Source organism: Ziziphus jujuba, chromosome 10, assembly GCF_031755915.1.
Source record: "Ziziphus jujuba cultivar Dongzao chromosome 10, ASM3175591v1".
Classification (NCBI taxonomy): domain Eukaryota; kingdom Viridiplantae; phylum Streptophyta; class Magnoliopsida; order Rosales; family Rhamnaceae; genus Ziziphus; species Ziziphus jujuba.
Genome location: NC_083388.1, coordinates 23,331,726 through 23,349,141, shown reverse-complemented (window position 1 = coordinate 23,349,141; position 17,416 = coordinate 23,331,726). Strand labels below are relative to the sequence as shown.

The 17,416-nt window shown below is 34.9% G+C and overlaps 3 protein-coding genes and 1 long non-coding RNA gene across 5 annotated transcripts in view; 2 read left to right on the top strand and 2 right to left on the bottom strand.

Annotated features, from left to right (window-relative positions):
* LOC107412265 (cysteine synthase) overlaps nt 1-17,416 on the top strand; it is a 113,574-nt gene that overhangs the window by 28,569 nt on the left and 67,589 nt on the right. The window lies entirely within an intron of this gene.
* On the top strand, nt 1,531-5,630 carry LOC107412222 (probable serine/threonine-protein kinase WNK9). The gene is made up of 8 exons (XM_016019945.4): nt 1,531-2,036; nt 2,159-2,196; nt 2,365-2,592; nt 2,745-2,965; nt 3,069-3,226; nt 3,305-3,755; nt 3,849-4,941; nt 5,113-5,630. Exons 1-7 carry the CDS (start codon nt 1,962-1,964, stop codon nt 4,928-4,930), a joined length of 2,253 nt encoding a protein of 750 aa, XP_015875431.2. The 5' UTR covers nt 1,531-1,961; the 3' UTR covers nt 4,931-4,941; nt 5,113-5,630.
* LOC107412274 (uncharacterized) lies at nt 7,309-11,178 on the bottom strand. 2 transcript variants are annotated; one of them, XM_016020019.3, is made up of 7 exons: nt 10,370-11,178; nt 9,773-9,875; nt 9,239-9,294; nt 8,942-9,106; nt 8,620-8,733; nt 8,441-8,529; nt 7,309-7,737 (listed from the first exon to the last, which is right to left on the bottom strand). In XM_016020019.3, exons 1-7 carry the CDS (start codon nt 10,829-10,831, stop codon nt 7,710-7,712), a joined length of 1,017 nt encoding a protein of 338 aa, XP_015875505.2. In that variant the 5' UTR covers nt 10,832-11,178; the 3' UTR covers nt 7,309-7,709. The 2 variants fall into 2 exon arrangements, with proteins under 2 accessions (XP_015875505.2, XP_015875504.2); XM_016020018.3 differs by having other exon boundaries at nt 7,309-7,709.
* On the bottom strand, nt 11,807-13,627 carry LOC112490498 (uncharacterized). The gene is made up of 4 exons (XR_003054702.3): nt 13,453-13,627; nt 12,720-12,950; nt 12,394-12,507; nt 11,807-12,313 (listed from the first exon to the last, which is right to left on the bottom strand). It is a non-coding gene; the product is annotated as an uncharacterized LOC112490498 (long non-coding RNA).

The following is a 17,416-nucleotide window of genomic DNA, read 5'->3' as shown; positions in this document are numbered from 1 at the left end:
GAATAAGAATATATATATATATATATATAAGATAGATAACTTTAATAGTATGAAATTTATGTATGCTTTTAAAATATATACAATAGTTTTGGAAATTAATAATAACATATGGAATTTAACAGTATGGAAAAGATGTTGTATTTGTAAATAAAAATTCATGCACTAATTAATTTTCTATAACAGGAAGACTGATAAATTCTTGAGTTTTAGATATTGAGGTAAATTTAGCAACGTTGTTTGTATTATATATAATAAAAAGACATCCTCCACCGCTTCTATATAATTTAACAAATTAAATTAACCAATGTTCAAATACACTATTATATAAAATATTTCCAAATATATAAAAAAAAAAAAAAACCACATGGTTAAAATTTATTCCCCTAATTAATTTAACTACCAAATTGGCCCCTTGAAAAGTTTTGAAAGCTATACATTATGTCATTATATAAATTCTAAAAGCATCATCGACTGTGTTAATTATAATGCATGCTAAAAATGTGCTGTATGTTTGCTTAAAAAAATAATTGTTATTCCTCTCCATCAAACAAACAGTTTTATTTTTTATTTTTTATTTTTATTATTTTTTAACTTCGTCTAAGATAATAGCTTGAATTTTTTTCACAAGCTTAATACTCCATATTTATTCTCTAGGGTGGAAAGGGAGACAAAATAGAAATAAGTTTTACACTTCAAAATTTAAGTTTTCTTCCTTTTTTTTATTTTTTTATTTTTACCTGAAAGGAAATATAAGCATTAAATTAGACAACAATTACATGTACAAAGATTCAAACGACGAGGGGAAAAAAAAAAAAAAAGGTGGGGTGGGGGTTTTATCTCCATACTTTTTCATAAAGGGGAAACAATTATATTAAAAATATTTTAAGAAAGAAAGTGTAAAAGAGAATCAGGCTCTTATTGTGAACTATCTACAGCAATGGTACAAAGCAATCATCAGAAAAAGCTAGTTTGAAAGAGAGAAATTTACTCTTTTAATAAAACAATAGAATCTCGTAATTTACTCCTTAATTTGAAACTAACTTGGTGTATATATATTTTTTGGTAAATACTTTGTATTTAAATTTTATATAAAAACAACAAATCATCGAATATACACTGTTTATATTATTATTTACAATACCACAATTGAAGATACGGTACAGACAAAGAAAAGTTACAGAGTGCCCAACAAAATAATTAATAATAATAATAATTATTATTTTTTGTTAATTTCAAACAGCAGTGTTATTTTAACATCTACATTCTGTACATATAACACAAACAATAAAATAAAGCTTGAAAAAATAGAAAAATAATAATAGGAAAAAAGCACTGCTTGGAAATATCTTTTAATAAATTAATGGTTAAAGGGTTTATTATGAGCATGCACCAGGTCGGGGATGTGAATCTAAAGTGGGACCCTTTTTACTGGGGGGAAAAAAAAATGTGGGACCCTTTTAAAAATGTTAATTTTATAATGTGTATTTGCAGGCCTACTTTACAACATACAAAGAGTGATCTTTGGGAGGTTTCTTAAGCTTTATTTGTCACGTTCTGTCTTTGGGGTGGGTGGCTCTGCTCTGTTTGTAGTTCTCTCACAAAAATATGGCAAAAGAGTTGCAATAAAAACTCTGCCTTTTCATTTTAACTCTCTCTCTCTCTCTTTCTCTCTTACATTTATCAAATTATGGGAATGGTAAAATCTTTTCATTTATTTGGCTATACCTTGCCAAAAGAAATGAACTAGCAGAGAAGCTGATCAAACTTTTTATTTTTATGCTTCTCTATCTAATTCTCAAAAGTTCGAACAAGTAAATAATTTTTATATGATAAAATCATCATCTCTTTCTCTCTGGTTTCGGTCTTTGTGAATATGTGTTTGTGTGTCAGAAAAGAAGAGGAGTCATAAGGGAATCTAATAAGAAAAGAAAGAAGGAAAAAAAAAGGAGAAAATTTTGAGAATGAATGGTCTAACCGATCTTGAACCAGATTGCTCTGAGTTTGTTGAAGTTGATCCGACTGGCAGATATGGCAGAGTACGCCTATATCTCTCCCTTTCTCTTCCTCTCTCTCTCTCTCTCTCTCTCTCTCTCTCGCTCTCTCTATCTACCGTGTCATCAGCTTTGGGTTTTGATTTGGTCTCTTCTTTTTGTTGCAGTACAATGAAATCCTTGGCAAAGGAGCTTCAAAGATAGTGTATGGATTCAGCACTTTTGTTTCTTAAATTTATGGCAAAAAACCCATTTCAGATTTCTCAAAGTTTTGAGCTTTTTTTAATGGGTTTTCTCTGCTAGTTTTGTGAAAATGGGATATTGATGGATTTATCATTTGTTGATTGATTTTTGGTGAATGATTTGTTTGCAGTTACAAAGCATTTGATGAGTATGAAGGGATTGAAGTTGCTTGGAACCAGGTCAAGCTTTATGATTTCCTGCAAAGCCCTGAAGATCTTGAGAGGCTTTACTGTGAAATTCATCTCCTAAAGACATTGAAGCATAAGAACATTATGAAGTTCTACACTTCTTGGGTTGATACTGCAAATAGGAACATCAATTTTGTGACTGAAATGTTCACTTCTGGGACTCTCAGACAGTAAGTATGCTGTCAATTCCCATGAATATGTCCATTTTGTTCATTTTTTAGTTTTTTCTCTTTTCTGCCTTTCTAACCTTTTTCTATGTGGGTCTCTGAGATTTTTGATTATCTTTCATTGGTTGGTTCAATTGCTTACCTTTCATTGACAGGTACAGGCTAAAGCACAAGAGAGTTAACATCCGAGCTGTGAAGCACTGGTGTAGGCAGATCTTGAGAGGGCTTCACTACCTGCATAGCCATGACCCTCCTGTGATCCACAGAGATCTTAAATGTGACAATATCTTTGTCAATGGGAATCAAGGAGAAGTGAAGATTGGTGATCTTGGTCTAGCAGCAATCCTCAGAAAATCTCATGCCGCTCACTGCGTTGGTAAATTTTGTTGCTTTTTCAAATCCTATGAACTGGTGATTTTTACCAAGGATTTAACAAGATTGAAAGGGAAAGTATTGTTTGTTGTTCTTTTATTTAATAGGGACGCCAGAGTTTATGGCTCCCGAAGTCTACGAAGAGGCATACAATGAATTAGTTGACATTTATTCATTTGGGATGTGCATTTTGGAAATGGTCACTTTTGAATATCCATATAGTGAATGCACTCATCCTGCTCAGATCTACAAGAAAGTTGTTTCTGTAAGAATCTCTCTCTCTCTTCAAGTGCTTTAATTTCCTCTCCGCCCAGATTCCACTGACATTCATGATATCTATTAGGGGAAAAAACCAGATGCTTTGTACAGAGTTAAGGATCCAGAAGTGAGACAATTTGTTGAGAAATGCTTGGCAACTGTCTCTTTAAGGCTCTCTGCGAGACAACTTTTGAACGATCCTTTTCTCCAAATTGATGATTGTGAATATGATTTGAGACCAGTCGATTGCGGGAGAGACTTAGATGACCTGGGTCCACATATAAGGCAGCCTTTATTTGATCTTCATCGAAGTGGTAGTTCCTTTAGCAATGGCTTTAGCAATGGATACTCAAATGGTTTTGGCTTTGAAGCCCAAAGTGAATGGGGATATCAACCTGTTGAGATTGAACCATGTGGAATCGAACTTTTCGAGCACCATGATGATGAACATTGTGAAGACACCGGCATAAGTATTAAAGGGAAGAGGAGAGAAGATGGTGGCATCTTTTTGAGGCTTAGAATTTCAGATAAAGAAGGTTGGATCATCTTCAACTCTTTTTCAAACTTATTTTTGTGTTGGTACTTTTCATTATCAGGAATCATAAAATGTAACGCTAATATTCTTGCAGGCCGTATAAGAAACATCTATTTCCCATTTGACATTGAGATGGATACAGCATTGAGTGTTGCAACTGAAATGGTTGCGGAACTAGATATTACTGATCAGGATGTTACAGGAATAGCGGACATGATTGATGGGGAAATTGCTTCCTTGGTTCCGGAATGGCAACCAGGACCTGGTATATTGGAAACACCGCACTTTGCTAATCAAAACTTCTGTCTCAATTGTGCTTCCAACCATACCTCCAGTGGTTCCTTCATGGAGTTTCTTTCGAAGAACCCTGGTGCCAAGAACTTGCAGGTTCTTCAATGTTGTAGACATGGATGTGCGTCGATGCATGGTCGTTTTGAGGAGATTACATATCAAGCCGATGAGTCTGAGCATCATGCTACGGAAGTTGCACCTAAAGTTTCAAGCCAGTTGAACTTCCTGCATTACCAAGAAATTTGGGGACTGCATGAAAGTCGAGAGTTGAGTTCAGTAGGCTCTGGACGGAGCCATTCTGATGAAGAATATGAAAAAATTGATCACTCTATAGACCATCTGAAGGATGAGAAGGTTAATAAATTGGATGACAATAATAAGTCCAATGGAATAAATTCCTTACAGAACTTATCTGGTTCACGATCTTTATCCTCGATGGCTTCACTCTCTCATGACCTCTCAGACACATATGAGAAGGATAAGCGACAGGAACTGAGATGGCTCAAAGCAAAGTATCAGATGGAACTGAGGGAGCTTAGAGATCAACAATTGGGATGTGTCCCAAATTCTTCCAATGATGGAAGCAAAGATGAAATATTAGAAAATGGGTTCATGTCATCTTTGCTATTAAATTCATTACAAAAAGGCAATGGCGTTCTCTTGCAATCTTCTGCTGATGACCCACAATTTAGTTTGAATTGCCGTGATAGTGTCTATAAGAGTTCTAATTTGGAAATCAAAAGGGCTCAACATAGCAAAGCCTTGAAATCTCCTAATGCTAATGCAGAGGATATGGTGACTGCCAGGAGTTTCTACACTGGTTCACTGCTTCCAAACTCTCTTCACAGAACAGTTTCCCTCCCAGTTGATGCTGTTGATATATAAAAAAAAACTTTGTAAGGCCTATTCTCACCCCGTTTTTGACCAACTAGTATGAAATTCACCAATGATTTGCTCCAAGACTCTCTCTGTCTCACACACACATAGATTCTAACAAATATATTTATTGGTATTACTATGGTTCTGAATAGATGTGGAAAATGCCACTGAGGTCTATAATTCTCCAGGTACTGTCTTGAAGATTTTGGCTTGGAGTGTATACTATCCAACATAGAACTAATAGAGTTACACTAGTAGCTGAGACGCAGCCACCAACGAATAGTTGGATCCAAGTGTGATGACTTGGATGGGTAGGGATCTTTCTTTGCCTTTACAAAGATTTGGGTTTTCGTAGGAATCCTTATAAAATCACCCATTCACCTTAAATTTACTAAAAGTAGAGCATCTCAAAAAAGCCCTCTACACGATTGGTGTTGTTGATTGAGAGAGAGAAGGTTGTTTTTCTTTTCAGAAATGCAGCAAATAATGGTGGATTGAATTATTGGCCATGTAAGTTGTAGCTGACCAATAAGATGCTGGATTTCCAAGGACTTATGATTTGGTTCCTGTAGGACCCCTCCTTTATATCAATCATGAAGGATTTTTTTTTTTTCCTTTTTTATTTATAAAATATATTTCATAGACAATGAATTTTATGGGGGCAGCAGAGTCACCATGTTCCATGCATGGTGATCTACTTAGAATCTGGATTGTCCACATGAACCAAAATGGTGTGCATTAATGTTAGGATGGTCCACATAAGCCCTCATTTTAGGCTGACTTATACAGATAGACATGCAAGTTGATAATCCAATCCAATCCTTGCGAAGCATAGTGGTATGTGGTGGTATAGATCTCGTACGAAGTTTTGCACTTTGAAAACACTTGCTTGCTTTTATTATTATTATTACTTTTGGTTAAAAAAGCACTTTCTTGCTTGAAGAGCCAAGACTCGAAACAAAGATATCATATTATAATATCAATAATTTTTTATTAAAAAGATACAAAATCAGCAGTCATTATTCACTCCGATAGACTTCTTCACTCGTGAAGAAACAGTGGGAGCCAAATTGTAGTCCAACATATTATTTTTTATTATTATATCTGCTTTTTGTGGGCATTGAATGGAGACCAACTCAAATGGGGTTTTAAAATTGCCAAACCTAAATAAAAATAAATAAACAAATAAATAAAAATCCAGTCTTATGGATACGTCACGTGTTTGAAAACTGTCCAGAATTTTAAGAAGAAAAAACAGAGCGACTTAATTATTTTATTTGATAGAAATTATTTGTATAATTCTCCCAAAAAAAAAAAAATTGAAATTATTGTTTGGCCTTGGTCTTCAAAATTCAAAACTACATATACCAATAAGCAAAAAAAGAAAAAGGCAATATACAAAATACAAAATATTTTGAGGATTGGATTCTGCAAAATATACAAGAAAATTAGAATAGTTTTGACAAACTTTGAGGGAGTCAAAACCCAATTACTAATGAAAAGGAAATTGAGCTAGATGTTCATTAAGGATAGCAGTGAGACAGTCATGCATGCGACACATGCGATGATCGAAAAGCCAATTTGAAGGGGGTTAGGATTTTGATTAACGTGAGAAATTAAGACAGGAACTAGTTGGATATTGCAAACTGGATTAGCAATGCAGATGGGGTGGGGTTAGTCTAGAGAGAGAGGCACTTTTGAATGACCGGAAATGGTTTGCATGGCTTTAGCTTCATCACATAAATAATGGGCATGTTGATAACGATGTGTTGCTTTGGCCAACTAAAATCCCCTAAAAAGCATATTAAAAAGTTTACTCGTCATTTCGTAATTGCATACCCATGCTAGTGTTTTGTTAAGTGGGGACATTTCCGTCTTCCATTCATATTAAAAAAGAAAACAAAGTGATTTCTTTCTTTCTTTAGTTTGTATTTTTTAATATATATATATATATATTTATATATATATATGTATATATATTGTCCATGCTAAAGTGAATTTAGGATTTATACACACACGTAGGCAAAGCTCCTTTTGACACAAAACGATAGCTTTTCAAAAAGTTTTTCATTGACAGACAACCATTCGCACGATGAAAACAAAGACCCACAAAAAAGCGTGAAATATGCCATTGCCAGCCTCTACATTCCTACAATCAATTTGTCTTTCAAAGGAATTTCATATCAAAGCCTTCTTTCTGCTTTTCTTTTTTTCTTCTTGACACGCAAGGCAAGCAAACAAAACCCCTTTAAGAATTATCACAATTTGAGCACTAAAAAACAAAGGTATCCCTGTTTTTTTTTTTCTTTCCTTTTCCTGGTTGTGGAAAAGAATTTATTTCTGTGGAAAACTGAAACAAGAGTATGATTCTCAAATACATGATCTGTACAGTAAGAAAATTGAACATCCATACGATACGACAGTCTTTCCCACACATAGAATTTGATTGAACAAGTTTACAAAGGTTCTCTGAAAGTGGAAATAAATACAGTATACTCTGCATTCCTAATTTTTTGCATCGGATTTCTAAAAATGTTAAATTTTCTTGGCAGGTAAAATAAGTAGCCAAAGCTTTCATAATCATGAAGTATTCCCCCAACCCTATAGTCTCTCTCATCCACCCTCTAGTCTTTCCCAAAAACGAAGGACAGTCAAAGTCGTTGGGTGATGTAGTTCTCACGTCTAAAAGGCGCTCAGAATGTTAGGCAGAACTCCACATTTGGTGTGAAACTGAAACTTTGGGAAGCAAGGTCAACACCTTCCCATGTCTCCGTCATGAACGCTCCTAACCCACATCGACAATGAGCCACCAACTTATAAAATCACAACATTTAGCAAAGCAAAATAAGCAGAACAAACTCTATAAAGTTTGGAAATATCAGTAGCAAATTGTAAAGAAACATGTTACAAGGTAAAGATTGAAAAGGACTAATAACAATTTAAATTAAATTTATACCACCAACATCCCTCTCATCCTTCCCGTTGACTAGGATTAGGAGACTGATGATAACTGTAATTTTGCTGCATATAAAATATATATATATATATATATATTTTATAAAATATATATAGGCCAGCAAACCTCGCTTAATATTACTATAGACATTTTGTTATGCCGCACATTTACATAACCTTTTAAAGAAAGAGAATGTATTCTCCCCCAAGTATATGGATCCTCCATCCATATGGAACCTCTTCTCTCCAAGAATATCTAGCCCACCTTAATTGTACTAAAGCAGTGTAGTAAAGATACAAAATTGAATTTCATGCCCAGGGTGCATTCTTATTATGCAAATTAGTAACCATTCAAAAGTGGTAGAACTCGAAGTATATTAAAAAACTGTCTAAAAAGTATGCGTATTCTGTGATAAATCTAACTACCATCTAGACTAATCTCTGATAAAGAAATATCTCTGTGTGCTATAAACAATTTCTCCTATATAAATGGACTTTTAGATCCTACTAAGGTTATTTCCCCTCACAGCATGGTTCAAGAAGTTTGCATTATGCTCTTACAAAGGCCTCAGAAGTGGGTAATCTTCAAGTAGTTCTTGCTCTGATAGACAGTCGTTTTCATTTTGAGGGGTCCACAAAACTTCTACGGCCTACAGGAAACAATTGAAATATCAATTAGGTGTTTTATATGTGTGTTTGATCGTGTTCAAGTTATGACAAAGCGGAAGTTCGGTTCTTACAAGTATTCTGCTGGAGGGAATAGAGCCAAGCTTTTGCAAAGCTTCCTTCAAGTTCTCACTGCCCCTGATGACAGGCAACTTATGTACTCCTTTAGCAGCCACCAAAATTGTAATCTGGTTGACATTCATAATCACAAAAAGTTACATATAAAAAACCCTAGACAAGTCAATTCAAAGGCCTATTACATATATAAATAATTTATCATGTGCTGTTATATGCATATCATCAGATCGAAAATCAGGAATAACGTTTTCTTACTGTGCTAATGGTGGGTAAGTTGCACTAAATATTTTAAGACAAGCTTCCTTAAGTGGATCTTACCACTATGTACTCGTTGCTGAATCCACTATCCCCCTGGCTTGATGTGCGTTGCCTTTTTATGTTATTTACATTGACAAGTGTCTCTTCGTCAAATTTACCCCGTTCTTCAACAGAAAGTTGATCGAAGCGTTCCTCACAATCCTCCATACTCCGCTTTAGATCCACCTGAGAGCACATCAAAAGACTTAATAACACATCTTTCTATGGTAGGAAACAATATTTGACACCTAATTGGAACCAAAATGTATTTCAACAGGTACATTAATAGAGTATTTTAGGAGATGGCATTGAACTTACAGCTGAATAACCTGAAATGCAATCATCAGGGTGTTGAAGCAAGGCAACCGTTGTCTCTGTAACCACAAATAATACAGTAAAAACTGCATCAGAATAGTCTAAAAATAAAATGAACAGGGAAAAAAAAAAAAAAAAAAAAAAAAGCAGCCTGACAAGTTGGACATGTGAATTCGTGGTAAAAACCCAGATTTCAGTGCCAAAATATCAACTGCTTCGGTGACAGCATAACTCAGTTTCAGCAATCTCACTCAAACCTTTATCTTTATAATAATTACATTAGGATTTTTTAATACTTCTCTTACATCTTATGTATGTGTTATATAATAAATCTATCAACTGCACCCTACAACACAACCTAATGCCTATGTGAATAAATTTGTCGAGGGCAAAATATTTATCAGACATACTATAACTTAAAGGAACACAACCTGCCTTATAGTAGCTATTGAACCATATGCAAATAAAAAAATCTTATCCAAAGAACATGTTAAAAACAAATGAAATGAGATGAATTCATTCCTTTAGATGCTTCACCTGTCAACACATAGCTTAAACCCTTAGGAGAAGATGTATCAGCGATGTCAGCAATCCGATTAAGTTCCCTCTGCAGCTGTCGCGCCCTTCCCGACAACCCAACCTTAACAAAGATAATAACGAGGACAATAAAGGACAAATGCTTCACTGAAATAGTTAAGGGGGAAAAAGTTTCTAAAGAAATGCAGCCAAAAAAAAAATTTAATTGAAAAGAGTGGTCTAAGCATCGTTGCTTCTTATGCATTCTTCCAAAATCCATCCATAACCAGCCTCAAAAATCATTCTCAGAAGACACTTATGTTACTAGCATATAAATCCTTAACGCAAAATAAGTCCTTCGATTAAGATATGGCAATTACAAAAATGGAAAGGTTTTGATCCTAGTTTTTTTTTTTTTTTTTTTTTTTTTTTTTTTTTTTCCATGCAAACTAATCTTCAAAACTAACAAAAGAACAATGGTGATACAGTTTAAGCTAATTTACGGAATTTAACACCTATAAACCATGAATCAATCAGTCAAGAAAGGAATGTTAAGAAAATTCCCCTTTTTTTTTCTTTTTTTTTTTTTTTTTTTCCTTTTCTTTTCTTTTTTGGTACCTGGAGCTTGAGAACAACACTAGTTTTCTCGGTGGCAGTAACAACGCTACCATGGAACTTATTCGAAAGAAACCTGTAAACCAAAGCAAAAGCCGCTAAAACCATCAAGAACATAAAGAAGCTCCTCGACGACCCATCATCCACTCCAACCCCACCATCACCACCACCACTAAACCCTAATGGGGACGGCTTACACACCGAATCCGAAAGGCACTGGCTTGAACAACTCGACGACGACAACCACCGCGACGAATATGAAGACGACAACAATCGCGACGAAGACGACGGACTCGACAAGTAACTCTTCGACGATGAGGAGGAAGACGAGCGCGAAGAAAACACCTTACCGCCGACCCTGCCGCCGGAGGCGGCGAATGCAGAATTTGGGCAGTAGTACATCAACAGCAGACCCAACAAAACCGCCGTGATCGCAGGCTTTCCCAATGCCTTAAACGCTTTCATTATAGCATACAGCCACAAACTCAGATGGGTTTCTCTACTTCTATTTCTCTTCGCTAACCAACCCAGAGCAATTATCCAACTCAACCAAAATGCTTCTTCGCCGCACCGGATGCTCGGTTAACCTTTAAAGGTCCTCCTCCGTTCAATTTAACTGGTTGTGCTTGGCAGAAGTTTCTAGGCAGCAGACGAGGAGGCGCAGAAGAAGCTTCCAACCCGATGGCTTGGCTTGATTGATTCTGGGATTGAATACGGAAATCACAGAGGAAGATGCGAGAGAGATACTTTTGGGGGTTTTGGGTTTTAGTGGGGAGAATTGTAATTTTGCTGCATATTCTGTACCAAAATTTTCTAGCAAGCAATGTTGACTCCATTTCTTAGGTGCTAAGTAAATTATGAGGAGTAATCAATTTTTTTTTTTTTCCATGACATTTACCTCCCATCTACGAATTTAAATATTAATTGAGATTAATTGTAATATCTTATATTTTAATAAAATTGCATATTAAATTTTCCAGTTCAAAAAATTTATATTAAATTTTAATTTACAATTTATTTTATATTAAACATTTAATTTTGAAATTGACTCATAAAAATTTTAAAAATTAATTTTTTTTTTCAATTCACAAATAATATAAATTTATATTAAGCATTTAATTTTGAAATTGACTAATAAAAATTTTAAAAAGTAATTTTTTTCTTCAATTTACAAATAATATTAGAACAAAAAATTGATTAATTGATTATAAGAAAATTAGTTAATTTTTAAAAATTTTAAACTTTATTTAGTCAATTTCAGAATTGAGGGTCTAATGAAAATTAATTATAAATTGAAAATATAATGTGAACGTATTATAGTTGAAGCTTCAATGTATTCAATGTGTAATTTGGCTAAAATACAAGGTACAAAAGTGCAATCAACCTTATTAATTATCAATTTATCCTAATCCTTATTTGTATATATAACCCTCCAAAATGTCTAGTACTACAACACTAGTCAGTTTATTACACCTCACATTTACATCAATTTTTAAAGAAAGGGTGTACTCTCATCCAAAAATAAGAAGTATGTAATGCTCCTAAGTACACGTATGGAATATGGATCCTCCTTATGGATCCTCTTTTCTTGAGTTTCTCTAAGAATATGTCGTCAACCTTAATTGTGTTAAAGAAGCATATTGAATTTCATGCCCAGGGTGCATTCTTATTATGCAAATTAGTACCATCAACAAGTTCCAAAACTTGGAAGTGAATCAGAAACCTTTGTCTAAACGTATACATATTTTGTTATAAATCACACTTCCATCTATTCAAATCTCAGATAAAGTAATATTTCCGCGTGCTATAGACAATTTCTAATATACAAATGGACTTTTAGATCCAACTCAGTTCATTACCCTCCCATATGCTCTTATAAAGGCCTAGTGGTACTCGCTCTGGTAAAGAGTCGTTTTCATTTTGAGAGGTCCACAAAACTTCTACTGCCTACAAGAAAATATCAATCAGGTTTTATATTTGTGTTTAAGTGTACGCAAGTTATTACAAAGGGGAAGTTCTGTTCTTACAAGTATCCTGCTGGAGGGAATGAAGCCAAGCTTTTGTAAAGCTTCCTTCAAGTTCTCACTCCCACTGATGACGGGCAACTCACGTACCCCGTCAGCAGCCACCAAAATTGTAATCTGGTAGACATTCATAATCACAAAAAGTTCCATGTTGAAAACCATAGACCAGTCAATTCAAACGCCTATTACATTTATAAATAATCTATGTCATGTGCCACTATATGCATATTATCAGGCCTCAAAAATTAAGCATAACATTTTCTTACTGTGCTAATGGTGGGTAAGTTGCAGTAGATATTTTAACACAAGCCATCTTAAGTAGATCTTACCACTATGTACTTATGTTGTTTACACTGACAAGTTTCTCTTCGTCAAATTTACCCCGTTCTTCACTAGCAAGTTAATTGAAGCATTCCTCACAATCCTCCATACTCCGCTTTAGATCCACCTGAGAGCACATCTTTCATTACAGGAAACAATATTGACACCAAATTGGTATCAATGAATTTCAACAGGCACATCAGTCAAGTATTTTAGGAGATGACTTGCATCTGAATAACCTGAAATGAAATTGTCAGGGTGTTGAAGTAAGGCTATCGTTGTCTCTGTAACCACAAATTATACAGTAAAAACTCATCAGAAAAGTTCAAAAATAAAATAAGCCGAAAAGACAAATAAAACAGCAGAGTGACAAGTTGGATTTGTGAAACATAATAAAAACCCGGATTTCAGTGCCAAAATGTCTATTGCTTAAGTGACAGAATAACTCAGTTCAGCAATCTCACACAAACCTTTATCTTTGTAATAATTACATTAGTATTCCTTAATATTTTCTCATCCATCTTATGTATGTGTTATGAAAATCTATGCAACTCCACCCTATATCAGAACCTAATGTACATGTGAATAAATTTGTTAAGGGAGAAATATTTATCAGACATATCCTATCAGTAATTTAAAGGAACATATCCCGCCTTGTAATAACTTGAAGGAAATAAAAAATGTTATCCAAAGAACAAGTTAAAAACAAAAGAGATGAATTAACTCCTTCAGATGCTTCACCTGTCAACACATAGCTTAAAGCCTTAAACCCTCGGAAGAATATGTATCAGTGGTATCGGCAATTTGATTAAGATCCCTTTGAAGCTCTCGCGCCCTTCCCAACAACCTTCACAAAGATAATAATGGACAATAAAGGAAAAATTCTTTACTGAAATAGTCAAGGGGGAAAAAAAAAGGTTTCTATAGAAATGCAGCAAAATAAATTCAATTGAAATGGGTGGCCTGTGTTAGAATTTTATGAATCTAAATATATATAATAAATTCTATTAATCATAAATTACTAACCTTCAAATGTAGCTATTGATCAATTGAATCTTTAATCATGTAAAATAGAAAACAACGCAAAGTACTGTCTATGGACACACTTCTTTCAAACCATTCTCAGATCTCTGAAAATCCTAATCTTAAAATACCGTATAGCATATGTTTGTTTGCTTGTCCTAGATCTTTTATGGTCTCTGCAAGTCAGATTTATCCATTATTTTTTTTAACACACACAAAATAATATTAATTTAATAATATAATAATAATAGGAAAAATATGGTTAAGTTATTGGGCTTATAAAAAGAGCTGGTCCTCCGGTCTAATGGGCTAACTGGAGTCTTATAGAGAGTGTGTGACCAAGAACCCTATTACAAAATAATAAAATAAACCAGTCCCATTAATAGCACAAATAGACCTTATAAGTGATTAATTGATTATGCTAAATCCAGAAATTATTTATTTATTCAACATTCTCTAAGTCCATAAATTATTTATTTATTTAACATTCTCCCACTTGGACTGCATAATCATCATCATATATAATCCAAACTCACTTACTGTAGAATCTCCTAAACCATAATACTATTTCATCTAAATATATAGCATACCGTAGGGTATAACAATATACTAAACTAGGCAGTAGAGATTCTCTTAGTAAATCTCTCAAAACAAAATATTATTTCAACTGAGTACTTTGCATGCCATAAACTCAGTTTAGGTAGTAGAGATTTACCTAACCATGTGCAATCCCTCGACACACACTACCATTTCATCCAAGCACATTGTGTATCGACAGAATACAACAATATACCCAAACTACGTAGCAGGGACTCACCATGGCACCTAAGGATCAACATACACATATACATAGACTAATAGTCTCAACAGACCTGCAAATATAAGGAGTAATAATATGTGTAATAAATCATCTCATAAATAAATAATGATCCATATATATCAATGTATCAAAATACTTAAAGAAATAAATAATACTCAACATTGATATTACTGCAGAATAGATATAACAAACTTCTATTGACCCATAGCAGTCTCAACTGCCTAACAATCCCATACGAGACACATGCTCCTCAAATATGCCTACTGGTAAGACCTTGATCAGTGGATCTACAACAACCATGCTGCAAGTAGGCGTGTGAATAACAGTAATGAGATCTTCTTCAACTTTTTCCTTTCCCACAAAATACTTTACGTCAATGTACCTCGTACTAGGGGTATATTTTTAAATTATTGGAGAAAGACACTACTACAGTATTGTCACAATACATCATAATAGGCCTTTTAATGGAATCAATAACTCCCAAATCACGAATAAGATTCCGAAACCATACTGCATGATGAGTAGTCTCATAACACACCACATACTCTGTCTCCATAGTCGAGGATGCTTTCACAAACTGTTGACACTCCACTAAGACACAGTATTTCTTGCCATGATAAACATATATTCAGTGATAGATTTTTTATCATTCACACAGCCTTTATAATCTGCATCACTATAACCATCTACATCAAAAGAGTTGGTCCGTCGATATGTCAACATATGATCTTTAGTACCTTGTAGATACCTAAAGACCTTTTTAACTGCTTGGTAATGAATAGGACCAGAACTGCTCATAAATCTATCAAGCATACCCATAACAAAAGCTATGTCAGGCCATGTACAAACTTGAGCATATATCAAACTACCAACTGCTGAATAATAACAAACATTTCTTATTGCCATCTTCTCTTTATCATTCTTAGGACATTGTTTCTTAGAAAACCTTTCACCCTTCGTGACCAGTACACTTCCAGGAGAACAATTGTGCATATTAAATCTCTTAAGAATTCTATCAATATAGGTTTTCTAAGACAACTGCAACACATAATTAGTCCTATCTCGAACAATCTTGATGCCCAAAACAAAAGAAACCTCACCAAGATTTTTCATATCAAAATGGTTGCATAACATCTACTTTGTCTCAGCCAACAGGTCATTGTTATTAGTAGCTAGAAGTATGTTATCAACATACAACACCAAAAATATAAAACTGCTTCCACTAACCTTCATATATATATATATATATATATATGCATCTATCAACAACATTCTCCTTGAAACCATTTTTTATGACAACCTCATCAAACTTAAGATACCATTACCTCGAAACCTGTTTAAGACCATAAATAAACTTGTTAAGCTTACAAACCAAATTACCATCTCCTATTTGCTGGAAGCCTACTGGTTGAACCATATATACATCCTCAAATAAATTACCATTCAGAAAAACAGTTCTGACATCCATTTGATGCAATTACAGATCATAATGCGCCATAATCGCCATAATGATTCTAAAAGAATCCTTCGTGGATACAGGAGAGAATGTCTCTGTATAATTAATTTCTTCCTTCTAGCTAAACCCTTTGGCTACAAGTCTAGCCTTATACTTCTCCATTTGACCGTTATAGTCTTTTTTAGTCTTAATGACTCATTTGCACCCTATAGGCTTACTACCTTCTGGTAACTCAATCAAACCCCAAACATCATTTGATGCCATGGATTTTATTTCATCTTCCATTGCATCCAACCAAAAACTTCAGTGCCAACTGCTTATGGCCTCCTCATAAGTGATTGGATCTAAATCATTAATTATGTCAAAATCATGCTTTTACAAGTAAACCTCATAGTCATCAGGAATAGCTGACCTCCTAGTCCTTTGTGACCTTCTCAAAGGCACATCTGCATCTACAATAGCTAGGATATTTTGCTCCTCAATGATGGGTTCATTGTAACACCCCATCCCGAAGTACACCAGAAATTTTCCAACTTTGACCGAGGTTGACCGTTGACCCTTGACTTTAACCGTTGACCGTTGACCAAAGGGATCAAAAGTTGACTTTTTGATTCGGATGGAATTCTAGGTTGACTGAGGTATCGTTATGAAGTACACATTGGCACGAGTTCGTAGACTAGTAGCACGTCGAAAACGGAGCTACGGTTTGAAAGTTATAGGCAAAACAAGTCGAGATTCAAATTGTCCAAAATGTACCGGAAGTTGACTTTTTATCGTTGTATAATTTTATTTTGACTTTTATATGGTTGTAAAATACTCGTCGATACGAGTTCATAGACAAGCGGCACGCTTAAATTGGACATCTAGTTAAAAAGTTATGGACATGTGAAGTTTTCCGAATACCATAATATTTTATTATATCTGGCTCAAGTCAACAGTGATGCCACATGTCGACATCTGAGAAGTCCACATGGGTGAACAGTGTCACCCACGGTGGCTTTTATTTTGGCAAAACAGTGGGGGAGGAGAGAGAAAGAAAGAGAGGAGAAACAAAGGGAGAGAGAAAACCATCGGCCGCTGGAGTTGCGAAATTTTCCTACCGAATCTTGCCACACGCGCCTACCAGTCAGGAGTGTCTCTCCATTCCCGGCCAAACCCCAAAATTTCACGGCCAACCGACCGGCGATGAGCCTGGATCGGAGCTTTTTTAGGCGGCGGCGCCGATTCCTTCAACCGCCGAGATCTCCACATTCTGGCCTCCATTCTTGTCACCGCCAGTCCCATTGAGACCCTCTCCCTTCAATCTACAAAACCCCCAAAAATCTCAGCCATCGGCCACCGGACACGCCGGTGACCGTGACGGCTCACAGGAAGATCCAGTTCCGGAGAGTACCTAGTTGCACCGC